The following is a 15,751-nucleotide window of genomic DNA, read 5'->3' as shown; positions in this document are numbered from 1 at the left end:
CCAAGCCATACATATCGAGATCCCTTAGTCTTCCCTGATATTTTGTATCCTCCTAGATCTTTTGTTTCCTGTTTCTTCACTTAGATCAGCAAAGTGCTGATTATTTACACTCCAGGTATCCCAGGGTGTGCTGCCCACCCCCACATTGCTGTCACAGTGAGTGGGCACCCAGTGAGTCAGACACTCAGTGCCAGCCTCCCAGGCAGTGCAGCAGGATGGAGGAGGGGTGAAAACACTTATTGTGAGTGGGGCTCTCCACTCCTCCCAGCCGCTGGATGCTGCCTGTGTGTATAAAGCTCAGCCTCACTAACACGCTGCGCTGCAAACTTTCCGACCGGCTCGGTGTTCGCGCGTACCGTAACCTGACATATAAGGATATAAGTCTTATGTGTATGTAACATCCCCACAAATTATTACTGAGGATGAAGGGAAAATCCTGCACCCCCCTACTGCTGCTGATCATTCAAGGTAATGCATTTAAATACAAGTTCTGAAGTTCTTTAAGGACAGTTTTGATACTTTGTAGTTTTGTTTTCTTTGCAGGTATGTTACATTCTTCTTCACTATGTATATATATATAATATATATATATATATATATATATACACATGCATATAAGTATATTATAATTTATTATTACTGTAATAAATGTTTGAATGCCCTGATGCCTCTGGTGTTCAAGGAATACATTTGATTCTTTGTACATCCCCACTGAGTACGTAAGAGAGATAGCTACTCTTCTTAGCTACTAACCCCAAAATAAGCAGAATTTAAACCATTTTTACATATATATAAGTGAACTGATGATTTGTGAAATACTGCAGGGTCCTGTTAACTGCTTTATCCAAAGCAATAAATCCCTAGGTCATTGAATCTAATGTCTGGAGCTGCGGATCAGTCATTTCTTTGAAGTTAAGCAGTCCTGGAATTTAGAAAACCTTTATCTGCAGACCTGGAGCTGATGTTATCAGTGAGTTTGCAGACAGTTGTCAACTGCTACATATTGATCCCCATCCATAAATTCAAATAAATACCCTATTATTTACGATATATATATATATATATATATATATATATATATATAGTTTAAAAAATTATTATTTATATTTATATATTCAAAATGTTTATAAATATATCATTCACGTGATGCTTTATTATAAATTAATTTATCAAAAAATATAGGTTGCTATCTGTAATGAGTATAATTTTGGACGAAATGGTATCAACACAGAATATGACGGCAGGTGAGAACCGGCCCATCTAGTCTGCCCAATTTTCCTGATTTAAAAATTCAGACCTTAATCGTTCGCTGGTCTTGTCTTAGATTCAGGATAGCTTTATGCCTGTCCCATGCATTTACATTCCCTTCACTGTATTAGTCTGTACCAGTTCTGCTGGGAGGCTGTTCCACTTATCTACTATTTTCTCAGTAAAGTAAAACTCTAGCTAATAGGATTTGGAGTCCACTGGATGTGATTACGATAACATCTAAATAACTACTATGTAGCAGAATTGATTCATAGAAATAACCCCCTAAGTTCCTTACAGTATTGTCTATGTTGTCATAACGTTCATATCTCTTTGTAATTAAAGTAAGCCAAATGCCAGTATGATATCAGTATTGTGTGGATTTATATTGCTTTTTTTGTCAGGTGTATAAAGGTGTAACAATCTTTATTATTCCATATTCTTATATTTTGGAGTTGTATTTTGGTGTATAAAACCGAATGAAATGAATTTGATTGGACTATTGCGTTGGTTGATATGGCGATCCATGATAACACTACTCTTTATGCATTGCTCTTTCGAAATAACCCTTTTACATTTTTAAGAGGAAATGGAAAAAAAACATTTATGCAAATGCATGTGCACTTATGCTAAAAGGCCCCAGGGACATGGCCATAAGAGCTTGCAATCAAGCCAGATGCAGACCGTTACGTTTGAGCTAGTTTTACGAGCACTGTGCTGCGGTTACCAGTTGTGTTATTTTGTGTAAATGCAGATGTGAAGCTCTGATCAGGTCATTTTGGGGAGGTAATCGGAGCTAGAATTATAATATAATGCCTTGGATACGTGTTTTTTTGAACGATGTTGGCTGGGTACGCGCTGAATTCTCGGTTCGTTTGGCGGTATGTTATGATAGCCTGACTAGCGTGTCGAAGGTACAGACAGGTCCTGACACGGAAATGCTATTGGAAGCGCAACTCAACGAGGGCAAAGCAAGCATGGCTGCCCCTTCATAGACATAGACAGTGCATTAGACAGAAAGGATTTCGGTTATATGCCTCCTGGCCCAGTGAGGATGAGCGGAATCCAATTAGGACGTAGGTTAGGAGGATAAACAAATGATATACGCCGTGAGGTGCACACTGATTCATTTTGATGTCCATGTCTTGGCTTGTTCTTTCGGTAACCATGGGAATCATCCTCGGTGGAATGTATGACTGCAGGGTGTGAAGTTAAATGATAGAGAATTTCTCCACCCTGCAGAGTTCACCTTGAGAAGGCAAATTGCCATATCCCAGAGTTTGGAAAACATGACACTAGGTGGACGGCCCCCATCTCCTGTGTATCCACTCCAGGCCCGGACTGGCCATCGGGCACACCGGGCATTTGCCCGGTGGGCCGGGCCACGGCAGGGCCGCACTGACTTAGGGGCTGATGGAGCTGCAGCTCCAGGCCCCTACCCTACCTACGGCCGCATTAACGCAGGGCATAAGGGGCACCTGCCCCTTAAGCCCGCCGCAACTGCGACCGGGTCCGCCACTCTAAGGGGCCGGGAAGTCCCCACCAAGGCCGGCCTTCCGGGTCTGCGGCCGCACAGGGTTTAAATTAAAACATCGGGGTTTTTTTTTTTAAACTTTATTTAACATCCTCCATGTTAAATAAAGTTTTTTTTAAGTTGAAAAAAAAACCCCCGATGTTTTAATTTAAACCCTGTACGGCCGCAGACCCCTAAGGCCGGCCCTGGTGGGGGCTTCCCGGCCCCTTAGGGCAGGGCCGACCTTTGGGGTGTGCGACCGCACAGGGCGCCACACCCCAGGCGGCGGCGGGCGGTCCGCACCGGGTGCCGCTCGTCAGGGGGTGCCAACTTGCGGCACCCGGCACCCCTCCAGAGACGGACAGTAATGTCCGCCGCTGGAGGAGCAGGCTCGCAAGGGAGCGGTATCGGAGGTCTGTTAAAGACCTCCGATACTGCTCCCTTGTGAAACGCGCGGCAACAGCTGCTGTGCGCCGGGGTTTGTTGTCAGATCCCGGCGCACAGCACTGAAGCCGCGCCCACCGCTGTCCGTGCCCTCTGACCCGGAAGAAGACAGAGAAGACAGAAGAACTGAAGAAGAGGAAAAGAAGCTGAAAGAAGAAAGGAAAGGTAGGAAAGCATTAAGTGAGAGTGGATTGGTATATGTGTGTGGATTGGTATATGTGTGTGGATTGGTGTATATGTGTGGATTGGTGTATATGTGTGGATTGGTATATGTGTGTGGATTGGTATATGTGTGTGGATTGGTATATATGTGTGGATTGGTATATGTGTGTGGATTGGTATATATGTGTGGATTGGTATATGTGTGTGGATTGGTGAATATATGTGTGGATTGGTGTATACGTGTGTGGATTGGTGTATACGTGTGTGGATTGGTGTATACGTGTGTGGATTAGTATATATGTGTGGATTGGTATATGTGTGGATTGGTGTATATGTGTGGATTGGTATATGTGTGTGGATTGGTGTATATATGTGTGGATTGGTGTATATATGTGTGGATTGGTATATGTGTGTGGATTGGTATATATGTGTGGATTGGTGTATATGTGTGTGGATTGGTATATATGTGTGGATTGGTATATGTGTGTGGATTGGTATATGTTGGGATTGGTGTATTTGTGTGTGGATTGGTGTATATGTGTGGATTGGTATATATGTGTGGATTGGTGTGTATGTGTGGATTGGTATATATGTGTGGATTGGTATATATGTGTGGATTGGTGTATATGTGTGGATTGGTGTATGTGTGTGGATTGGTATATATGTGTGGATTGGTATATATGTGTGGATTGGTATATATGTGTGGATTGGTATATACGTGTGGATTGGTAAGTGTGTGAGAGTGATGGGTGTTATGCTGTACCATTTCCAATGTCTTTTTCATGATCTAATTATGCTCTAAAAGTACATCATAACTCCCATCACTCTATACTGTTCCATACAGTGGCAGAGCTGGGAGGCAGAGGCCTTGCACCCCCGCCGCAGGACTCCTGAAAGGTAAGTGAACTTCAAAGAGGGAGAGGGTAGATAGTTAGGAGGGGGTAGTTGCGGCGGGCTTAAGGGGCTCTGCGTTAATGCGGCTATATAGTACCAGTCAGTCCGGTCCTGAGTGGGCCTATTTTAAGGTGGGGGCCTGGAGCTGCAGCTCCATCAGCCCCTAAGTCAATCCTGCCCTGCCACAGGCGCGGTCGCAGTTGCTGCTTGCTTCGGCAACAAGGTAAGTAGGGTGAGGGAGGGGGGTGCAGTGAGAAGGGGCAGAGGGGGGTTAGATAGTGAGAAAGGGGGAGGGGATAGATAGAGGCGCTACATATTGAGAAGTGGGGAAGGGGGTTACATAGTGAAAAGGGGCAGATAAGATGAAGAGAGGGGGTACTGTGAATGCGTATGAGAATGAATGAATAAATGTGTGGATGAATTGTGTGAATGCGTATGACAATTAATGAATTCATGTGTGGATGAATTGCTTGAATGATTTGTGAGACTGCATTAATGAACGTGTTAATGATTTGTGTGAATGATTAAATGCAAAGGTGGTACATGAAGGGTGGGCTTTAACAATAAATAAATATGGGCTGCTCAGGCTTAAATGCCCGGGCCTATTTTTTGTCCCAGTCCGGGCCTGATCCACTCTGAGGGTCATAGGGGTTCTAATCAAGAACGTTAGAATAGCTGCAGATGCCCCAGATCTGTCACATCTCTATTGTACTGTAACAAAACTCAGCGTCTGTGAACTTGTATCTCCTGACTCTTTTAAAGGGACACTCCGGTCATCTTAAACACATGATTGGAAATGAAAGGATGAATCAAATTTGCTGCATCCTCAGCCGACTCGCACTGTAACCAGCAGCCAGCGCCAGAGCTGTCTCATCCAAGAGTCCCAAGGACTCTAATAAGACCCCCACACACACATGCCTAAAAAGCTTCAAGCAGCGGAAATGAGTCCCAACAGGGGATAGTGCTCTGCAACTCTTTGCTTAAATCTTTTTTTTCCTGTACAGGTAAACAATGCATATTAAACTACTTACAAAACACGTTAATATTCTTCATTGGTGGGGGTTTGGTGGGACAGTAGATCGTCCCTTTAAATATATATTTGCATCAACCTGTAGATGGCTGATGCTGATGATGGTTTTTGCCCAACCCGAACCTTTTCACGTTTTGTTTTGTGGGGTTTAGTACGGTTCAGTAATCTTTTATGTACAGTAATCCTTGCTTTGTTCACCCACTCACATACCAGGCTCATTAAATGATTGCCTATAATAGAAACATTCAGTGTGTGTGTGGGGGGGGGGTTACTACTAGCTTTATGTGATTAGCTACATGGGAGCTGTGAAGAAAGAATGTGACATTCAGGGTCACGGTGACATCAACCAGTCAGTAGTTCATTAAACGAGTAAAAACACTATAGATGGGTTTAGTGCAAATTCATCTACAATGAGAAAGGTTTCCTCTCTTAGCTGCATTCACCTGCTTTCAAAGCATTTGTGGACGTGTTTATACATTTAGCACTACTGGGACTTTTGAACATTCAGCTGGATTTCATTGGCCAAGACATTTGTTTGTGTAAAATACAGTCATATAATTGCTGTCAGATTATATTAGATTTAAGATGTTTTGGTTAAATGAATGAACTTTGGTGCTGCATTTGAGATTTCTTTAAAAGCTCTAAATATATAAAGCGAGGTGTCACGCAGAGCCTCCTAGAAGGTGAAGACTGGCCATGGGGATCTTTGATATTGGAAACAAGGCCAGTTCCATCACATAGACACACTAGACAGCAGCCTAATGGCCCGTGCATGTAGCAGGGGCACAGTATTTTTTTTGTTTGAGTACAATTGCACCAGACACTTTTATTTTTTCCTGTCACTAGCCTGGCTTTTTTAGGATCAGGCCTTGATGGGTCTTTTTTTCTGCTTGTGGATTCTGCTTTCCAGGGAAATCTTCAAAAGTTGTTCCACATAACCTAAAATGCTAAGCAAGTGGAATTGTCTGTGCTGAAGTGATAAGAGAGCCATGATATATCTCCCAGCCCAATTGCTTCCTGAGTCTTTTCATTCCTGCTCTGTCTGTCATCAGACAGTTCCCTGCTTTGTGCTCGTGTTTACAAAGTGCTTCCACTGCATGATGCCAGAGCAGAAGCTTCGCTCTACCCAGCCCTGTGCTCATGGTCATACTGCTTCTCCGGGTCTACATGCAAACCCACCGAGTTGAGGGAGCGTGGTCCTGACACACCCCACTCCCCAACCATTTTCCTTCTTAAATGGAGGGGAGGGGGTATCCCACAACGTCAGCAGGAACGCCCACCAACATCAGCGGGACCACTGACTGACATTGTGTGCATGGAAAATAGCAAGGGGATGGAGAAAAGGAAAAACGCATATCTGCAGACCCCCGTGGCCATTGCCCCATGCATTTGAAAGGGGACGCCATGTAAATTTAAAGGGACTTCTCAACTATGATATGCATTTAAGTATAACAGAGCAGATGGCCAATCACAGTGATCATAGTGATCACATGACCAAGTCAAAGGTTCAAAACATTAACAATGTATTCCTGGCATCCTCTGTACCTCACACATTGATCGTAAGGTACAGGGTGTGACAGATCAGTGCTACAGTGTCCCAGCTTCTTCAAATACATTCTGACATTTCTGTCCCTGACTGATCACAGTACATAATTGCGATTAGTCCGATCACCACAGTTAAAGTACATCACTGTGATTAGTCTGATCATTGCGTTGCTAATATATTTGCTCCATACTTTTTAATAAAAACATTTATGGGACTGTTATTGAAGGGTTTCTTTTTCTAATAATCAGTCTGAGGGTCCCGCTGACGATTCTAATTTTAATTCTAATTTCTGGCTAGGAGTTTAGCACTGAGGTTTCTGTTCTGCGCTGGGCACACCAGAGCCATTTACAATCAGGCTGATAAAGCCGATTTATGTTCAATGATAAGGATCTGCCAGTTCTTCTTATAGCATTACACAAGATTAATACATTGGGGATTTTTTTTAAATGACACAGAGTAAGGGGCGTCGAGCGGTTGCCGAGAACTCCACGAGCAACCACTCGGCACCCCTGCCCGGGACATAAATGAAAGCATTGTTGGTTTTTTTAACTTTATTTAGCATCCTCCATGTTAAATAAAGTTAAAAAAAAACTTTATTTAACATGGAGGTTGTTAAATAAAGTTAAAAAAACCAACAACAAAAAAAACCAACAATGTTTTCATTTAGGTGCAGAGGGGGGGGGGCGGCGGCAGCAGCAGCAGCAGCAGCAGCAGCGGCGGAGGACCCCGCGGCAGCGGCGGCGGAGGACCCCGTGGCGTCTGCGGAGGAGGATCCCGCGGCGGCGGCGGCCGCAGAGGCGGCGGGGGAGGACCCGGCGGCGGCGCCCCCTGGAGTGTGGCGCCCTGTGCGGTCGCACACCCCAAAGGCCAGCCCTGACTATGCTGAGGAGGCTTACTCCATTCTGGCTTCAAGCTCAGATTGTGAAACCCTCACTGCAACAGATGTGGAGCCCATATCTGACATATCAAGTGTCACTTCAAATGACACTATTGTTCATCCACAGCCAAATAAAAGAAAGCGTACTAATCCTCTGCCTGTCCAAGAAAGTTATACATGCCCCCCCCGAAATCCAGTGGTTCAAAAAATCCCCCCATTCACAGTCTCCATTGGTATCAGCTACAATGTTAACATTGGTGAGCCATATCAATATTTCCAGTATATTAAAAAGGATTCAAGTTACAAGTGCCACAAATTTCTCCAAATGTTTAAAAATGGAAATTAAATTGGCAGTCCATTATCGGTCCTTGATATCATTATCAAGATTTTTTTTTTTTTTTTTTTAATACGTTACTTTTCAAAAATATAGACTAGTATGGGTCTTATGAGATTCAACAAAAAAGTGCAGAAAAATAAACTACCCTTTACTGTCACAAAAAAGTTATGACACAATGGCTGCATGAAACATCTGAAACGAAATACCCCGGGTCGTCTGCTTTTCTGGTAGGTTAGAGATCGTTTGACCGCCCTGAACACTAAAGTCTTGGAAACAGAAATGTATACCTTCAAACATTTCCCCTATATGTGCCAAAAAAGATAGAAATTCTTATCCCCTGAAGTATTTTGTAAACCAGGAGACATCGCTAAATGTATATTGGTGGTTCTATTTTTCAGCTTCACTAACTACAAATTTTTATTTTTATTAAAATTCTTTACAGTATTTTTTCCAATTTATTGAACAGTTAATACGGATTATACATGTGTAAAGTGAGTCAAAAGAGTTAAAAAAAGAGTATATAAAAAGAATATATAACTTGTGTGGGTACCATAAATATTTAAGAGGGCAACCGTGGTCGAATGAACATATGGTTAAAAGTTTCAGAGTGTCAAATAGCGCACGTCATGAAGGGGTTAACAGAAATACACTTTCTATACTTCTCATTACACTGTAGTTTTATTCCTTTATTATGCTTCTATATATAGGGAAATAATAAACATTTACAATCTCTAGAAAACAAATTATGTTAGGAATAAACTCCTCATGTTTATAGGTAAAATAATTTATATATTTGGAATATACCTGACAGTAAAATGGATAAAGGCGCAAACATTTTTTGTTTTCTAACAAACTGTTGAGCCAGGATTGAATTGAAGTAGACGTCTAGCTACCTATTACTTAGGCTCTATAAATAGGAATAAGCTTGTTTCCTAGTGATTACGCTGTAGGTATAAATAGTCATTTCCATTTTCCAGTGGTTAATGATACATTCTAGCTAAAATATTCCAACAGTAGTTCAGTTTTTCATAATTGGGTTTATAAAACACATTTCACCTTTACCTTTAACAAACGGTGTTACATTAGTGATAATCATTATTATTATTTTTGTTATTTTTTTGCTATTTTTAATGTAGCTGTACTGCCTAGTTTTCTATTTATGTTTTTTGGAGCTTTTTTTGCCATTTTTGTATTGTCGTACAGCCTTAATTCCCCTTTTCCATGTTTTATTTACCATTTTGTGAGAATTCACAAAAGAAGAATACAGGGCGGCACAGAACACCTGAGATTTGATGGACAGGTTATAAGTGTTTAAATAAAGGGTCAAAGTCCAAAATGAAGCAAACCAAACCGTGTCTCCAGGCCCTTTTCAGAATTTCTTTGCTGTGTTGCTTGCATGCACATGTTGGTCGCACCATGTCCACAATGTAAAGTCGCTGCTTGTTTCTTTACTGTAGATAAGCTGGGGTAGAGATGACTTTTTGTGCAAATCAGCTATTTATACCAATGTTTAGTTAGGGAAAATAACATTTTCATATTGATGTGCATGATGGATTTTGGAATTTAAAATCTTACTCAAAGAACTGGAATGCATCAAAAAAAAATGCAGAAGCGATAACAAGTGTTTCCATCTCTCCTCCTCTCCCCCATTGCTGCATAAAATCTCTTCTCTTCCTCTCTTGCCTGGAATCTAGTCTCTAACGTCACCTTGGGATGGTACTGCCAAAAAGCAAAGTGTTCCGGGAACTATAGACACATTCTTAAATGTTGGCAACCTGAAACTAATCGTTTTCAAGTTAACTTTGGTTCTGTTGAAGTGTATGCTTTCAAAAGCATGTTTTGATCATTTATTTTATCTGGTTTTGGTTTGCTAGATTTTATTTTTCATCTATCTGTGTTATATTGTGTCTGGGGATCCTGATGATCTAATTTAAATCCAGTCAATATTTTGTGTGATCACCCTTTGCCGTCAAAACAACATCAATTCTTCTAGGTACACTTTCACAAAGTCGGGGATTTCATAACCATATAGTTAGGTGTATGATTAAACAATTATACCAAACAGGTGATAATGATCATCAATTTAATATATAGATTGAAACCCAATCGTTAACTGAAACAGAAACAGTTGTGTAGGAAGAATAAATATGGGTGAGAAACAACCAAACTCACTAACAAGGTGAGACTGCAGAAGACTCTATACACCGTGGAAAGACACATCGTGCTTACTTCCCTTCACAATCAGAAGATGCCCAGCAGTGCCGTCAGCTCAGCATTGGCAGCAAACAACAACCCCAAACATACAGCCAAAGTCTTTATGAACTATCTTCAGCTTAAAGCAGAACAAGGAGTCTGGAAGTGATGGTATGGCCCACGCAGAGCTCTGATCTCAACATCATTGAGTCTGTCTGGGATTACATGAAGAGCGAAGCAACCAAGGCTCCCAAAATCTAAAACTATCTATGTGGAAGTGTACCTAGAAGAATTAATGCTGTTTTGATGGCAAAGGATGGTCACACCAAATACTAATTGTATTTTAATGATAAAAATAAACTGTTAAGATGTCTATTTTTGAACGCATTCTTACTTTACAGCAGTTTTTTTTACATCTGCCTAAAACTTTTGCACAGTGCTATATATCCACTTAATGTCTATTTACCTACACACTCCTCTTGTCTATTATTTTGCAACATATCCTCAAGATTGTAAGCTTGCGAGCCGGGCTCTCTGCACCTAATGTATCGGTTTGTCTTGAATTTATGTATTCTATTAAGATCTGCGTAAATTGTTGGCGCTATATAAATAAAAGAAAATAATAATAATAATAATAATAATAATATTTTCCTTCACTCCAGCCATCATATGCAATTTAATGAATTTGGTATCCCCATTGGAAATGCTGCACAATCTCCCATATTCATTAGTCCCTTAACCCAACCTTCAGTTGTTTCCTTGTGAAATACATAGTGCCAGTAAGAGTCGGTGACCACTGATGGCAGGGGTCTGTGCAGACCCCCCATGTTCATGCTTGGAATGCCCTTTTCTTGTGGGCTCCCGGGGACACTGGAGTATTCCTATAAACCAAAATACCTCGGATCTTCCATTAAAAATGGTATAATTTAGGATATTTTATTGTTGCTTTACAAGATACCTCTCTCTTAAAACTCTGCAATAGTTCCAATTATCTACAGACAAAAAAAGAGATGTCATTGCAGTCTTACATCACAATTTACTAGACTTGTGCTTCGCTTGGGTCATATCCTGTTTCTTGACTCAAGATTGCGATTCGATAAACGATCCACTGTCCTTGATTCTTGAGAATCTGACTCATTGCACTTACCTTGCCCACATACAGTGTGTAAGATACAGTGTGACCAGAGTCACAGGAAGCTGTGTTTATGTTTCTAGACACAAGTTACACATTAACTAGTCTTGTCTGGAAATGATATGAGGCACAGCAAAGATATTAATACACTTACGCTGCATTCTGTCCAATGGAAACTATTATAACCTAGGTTTAACCCCTCAAGGGCCATTTTATGGCACAAGACCAGAGCAATGTTTACGTTTTTGCAATCAACTATTATTTCCCTCTTTCTCGTTAAGAAAGTTATATGTATTTTTTAGGGAATATTGAATTAAAACGTGTTTTCCCCTCTAAAAATAACATTTATTCACAGTTTTACAGGTATATACATTATATACAGCTAAAATAAACAGGGAAACATCCAAAAATTTACATTGATTAACTTATCCAGATTTGGAAACCACTTTACTATTTAATTTTCATTTACCTTATGGTTTTTTTTATTGTTGTAACCCCTAATTAAACCTACCCTAATTCCCACCTAAATAACTACACAATATAGACTAAAAAGTAAAAAGTTAATATAAAAAAGGGTTGAATTAATATATGTGTATATATATATATATATATATATATATTTATAATTTGGGTCTTGGGACCCAGCACTGCCATTGTCATATATAGATGACAAAGCCCCTGCACTGCCTTTGTTACACCCCTGATATAACCAGCAAATAAAATGCACTTATGTCAAAGTGGTATATCTACAAATAATCCTGTTCTGAAATAAAAGAGTGCAAACTTTACAAAGAATTTCTAGGTAGGGCACATGGGTTCTCTCATTTACGTAATTAGCCTCAGAGTTCTACATACGGCTGTTTCAATCTTGTGAGACCTCATCAGTGCAGTATGTAATGTAAAGAATTTTTTATTTATTGCGAGGATGTAACAGCATCCCAGCAGATGTGGTAGAGGTCAAAACAGTAAAGCAATTTAAAATTGCATGGGATGGGCATATGGCTATCCTGAATCTTAGACATAGCCTCAGATTAAGGTCTGAGTCTTTACAACGGGAGAATATATATATATATATATATATATATATATATATATATATATATATATATATATATGTGTGTGTGTGTGTGTGTGTGTGTTTGACACTGACACTTTATGACTAATTTCCTGCTCTCGATGGGATGGCCCAGGAGTAAATAGAATCATGACACTCTAAAATAATTTGTTGCATCATTTCTCTAAATGTCTAGGTTTATTTACACTGGAGCAGGATATTGCATACTCACACTATACACACAGACATGGCTTTACAGTGAGTCACACTCAATGTACCTTTTTGTTTTGACTCATGTAGACTGTTAGCGCTGAGTATGAAATAAATGGAGTATTATGACTATTGTAGTAAGGATAGCAAATACTACAAGGTAGAAATAAATAATTAGCAATTGATAATCATACACAACCTTTTAACGAGTGGACTGCACATATAATTCATAAATAACATTTGTAGCGTGGGCCTTAACTGATAATGTAAAAAAAAAAGTTATATTACTAGAATTATCATTTTAGAATGAGTTATATAGGTAAACATGACAAATAATAATTATTACTTACCAAAATAACAAGAAAAAGAAATGAAAACTAAAAGAAAATTAAAAGTAAGAGTCATTTGGTAAACATTAATGTTATTTCATTAACCATCGTAGTTATGCTTTCAAAATGAATACTTTTGATTGGAATACCTTCCTCTTGTGAAGTTGTTCTCTAATTGTTTACTGTGTCTAAGTATAGACGTCTACCAGTGACCAGTGTCAGATGTAGTATACACCAAGAAGCAATATATTTCCCTCTTTTAAGGTTATTTAATTATTTACCATTCCACCGCTCACAGATAGGAAAGAGGGGGTGCAATTCCTGCCCACCCTCCTTAGTTAATAGGCGTCCCGGGGGACCCCCACTTTAGATTTGTTTATTTATTTTTATCTTCGCAAAATTTAAAGTTGCAGGCACTCATAAGCCATCACAAACAAATTGCACACTAGTAAATCTGCAAGTTGTTTTTTGAGGGTAAGTATGCAATTGTGTGTGACTGACGTCGCATTGGGTCAGTCAACGTAACCCTTAACTCGACTTCTTAGAGAATAGACCCAAAAAATGCTCTTTCACCTGTTCTGCTGATTGTCATACATATGTGACTAAATGCAGCATTCGAAACACAATTCCTGGTGCTGTTGAAAACCCGTAAAATACAAGTTTAACATGTTTTAGGAGTTTGTCTTGAAACAACCTATAACAAATTCAATCAACTACACAATGTATAGTCCCATACAGCATCACAAAGAAATAATGCATATTAAAATACATTGCAATGCAGTGGCCAACACGTTTTGTCATTGGTTCCCTGTCAGGAGTTAAAGGGCCATAAGAATGACTTTATTAGTCGCCGGCAGGGGCCTCCTCTAACATCAATCAATTGGTTGATCCCAGAGGAGGCCCCTGCTGGCGACCAATAGAGTCACTTGGACGGCCCTTTAACTCCTGACCGAGAACCTACGGATTTCCTCTCCCGTTAACCCCTGCGATGCTGCGTAGATAAGGTAGGCTAGATGGGGAAGGGACCAGGGAGATTAGTAAACAAAGACGAACATGAAGATTCTTCGTGTTGTGTGTCTTCGTCTTCGTATGCGTTTTGCCGCCGCCATGTTCGTATGTTCAGTATTTGGGCTGGACAATGAAAACGCACCCTTCGTGTTCATTTTCAAGTTAGCCCGAATACGAATGCACAAGTCTAGTATATATAACTACTAAAAAAAAAACAAAAGTACTCTGGTTTCCAGTCCTTAAAGTTCCTGTGTAGATATAATGTATATATAAACTTCTACCCAGTACTGGAGAAGTCCAGGTGACATTAATCTGAATGTATGCCAATTGTGCCTTATATATACTGACATCCAAGATCAGTCAATTAAAAATTACTGTAAATGACCAAAACCTGCAGAATATATTTGAAAAACCAATATGAAATATGAAATTAAAGTTGACTTGGGAGTTCGGTAAACTGTGTGTGATTAATTATTTTATTGTAGCTATTTTCTTATTATTGTTTCTCTTATTATAGGTACTTTTTTACAGTTCTGTGTGCCGTATAATATTGGTCTTCCTGGGGTGAAAATATTTTCTGGTCCACAGAATGAACAGTTTGGATATGCTGTCCAACAATTCCATAACCAAGATGGAAACTGGTAGGAATTATTCTTCCTTTTGTAATATTATCTATTTGTGCATTTCAAATATATTGCTTTGTTAATTAAAGGGGGAAAAAAGGGAAAAAAATACATATTGGTCTTTGATAATTAAACACAGGGCTGAATACAATAGTACAACGTGGCACTGAAGAAGTGGGTTTTATTTTGTATTGCTCTAACACCGTGCTGATGTCTTGTTTATCTAGCATTAGCTTAATTCACCAAGTCCTTATAATACTGCTTTTTATTGGTCAGAAGATCCCTGTGGGTTATGGAGATATTCCCACGTTTACCAAAATCCAGCCTTAGAAGGACTTGGTGAATCTGTCAGGTAGATTACACTATGAGATAACCGACATAAAACACATACTATATAGCAAGAATATTGATATCAAAAACATTGTATTATGTGAAACAGAAAACAGCATATTTTAAAAGCCTTTTTAAGTGATAAAAGTGGGAGCTCCCGTTTACGATATCGTGGAACATGGAGCATTGCTGTTCAGCCTCCTGGCAGAAGTGGTAGAGGCTAATACTGTGGGGGAATTTAAACACACATGAGATAGGCATAAAGCTGCCCTCCTTTTCCGCAAAAAATAAATAAATAAATAAAAAATAAAGCTATCCTCTCTATGACGAGAACAAGGACTGATTAAGGTCTGAGTGTTTAAATCAGGACTAACGGGCAGACTCAGACCTTAATCAGTCCTTGTTCTCGTCATAGATTGAGGATAGCTTTATGTCTATTCCCACTAGACTTGGGCACCAGGGCGCTCTTTGTGCTCGTCTTCGGGAAAAAAAATCTTAGAATTCTGCGAATATTCGCCCGTTCCTGTCTTCTTTTCGGGCGAATATTCGTGGACATTCTTCGTGTTCGGTTTTTCTTCGTTTTTTCCTGTTAAGGGGTTAATACGGGATTAACGCGTACCGCAGCAGCTCTGGTGCCAGCAGTTTAAATGTCCGTATGAGCAACTCTATTGGTCGTCAGCAGGGGCCTCGTTTGCCAATGGTTGATGACAGACGAGCCCCCTGCTGGCGACCAATAGGGTCGCTCGTACAGACTGTTAAACTCCTGGTGCCGTAACTTGTCCGGCAGATACCACTGGTCTCCCTGTTCTATCATTTATTAA

General features: G+C 40.0%; 1 protein-coding gene across 1 annotated transcript in view; it reads left to right on the top strand.

Moving 5' to 3' along the window:
* The first annotated feature begins 364 nt into the window (after positions 1–364).
* The window catches only part of ITGA2 (integrin subunit alpha 2), a 47,167-nt gene continuing 31,780 nt past the window's right edge, over positions 365–15,751 (top strand). The window contains exons 1-2 of the mRNA XM_053448070.1: positions 365–468; positions 14,495–14,618. Of these exons, the coding sequence (XP_053304045.1) occupies positions 423–468; positions 14,495–14,618 (170 nt within the window). The 5' untranslated portion in view covers positions 365–422. The remainder of the gene's footprint in view (positions 469–14,494; positions 14,619–15,751) is intronic.

The sequence above is a fragment of the Spea bombifrons genome, chromosome 1 (genome assembly GCF_027358695.1).
Source record: "Spea bombifrons isolate aSpeBom1 chromosome 1, aSpeBom1.2.pri, whole genome shotgun sequence".
Taxonomy (NCBI): Eukaryota; Metazoa; Chordata; class Amphibia; order Anura; family Pelobatidae; genus Spea; species Spea bombifrons.
Note: the sequence above shows the minus strand (reverse complement) of the source record. Positions and strands in the feature narration are given on the sequence as shown.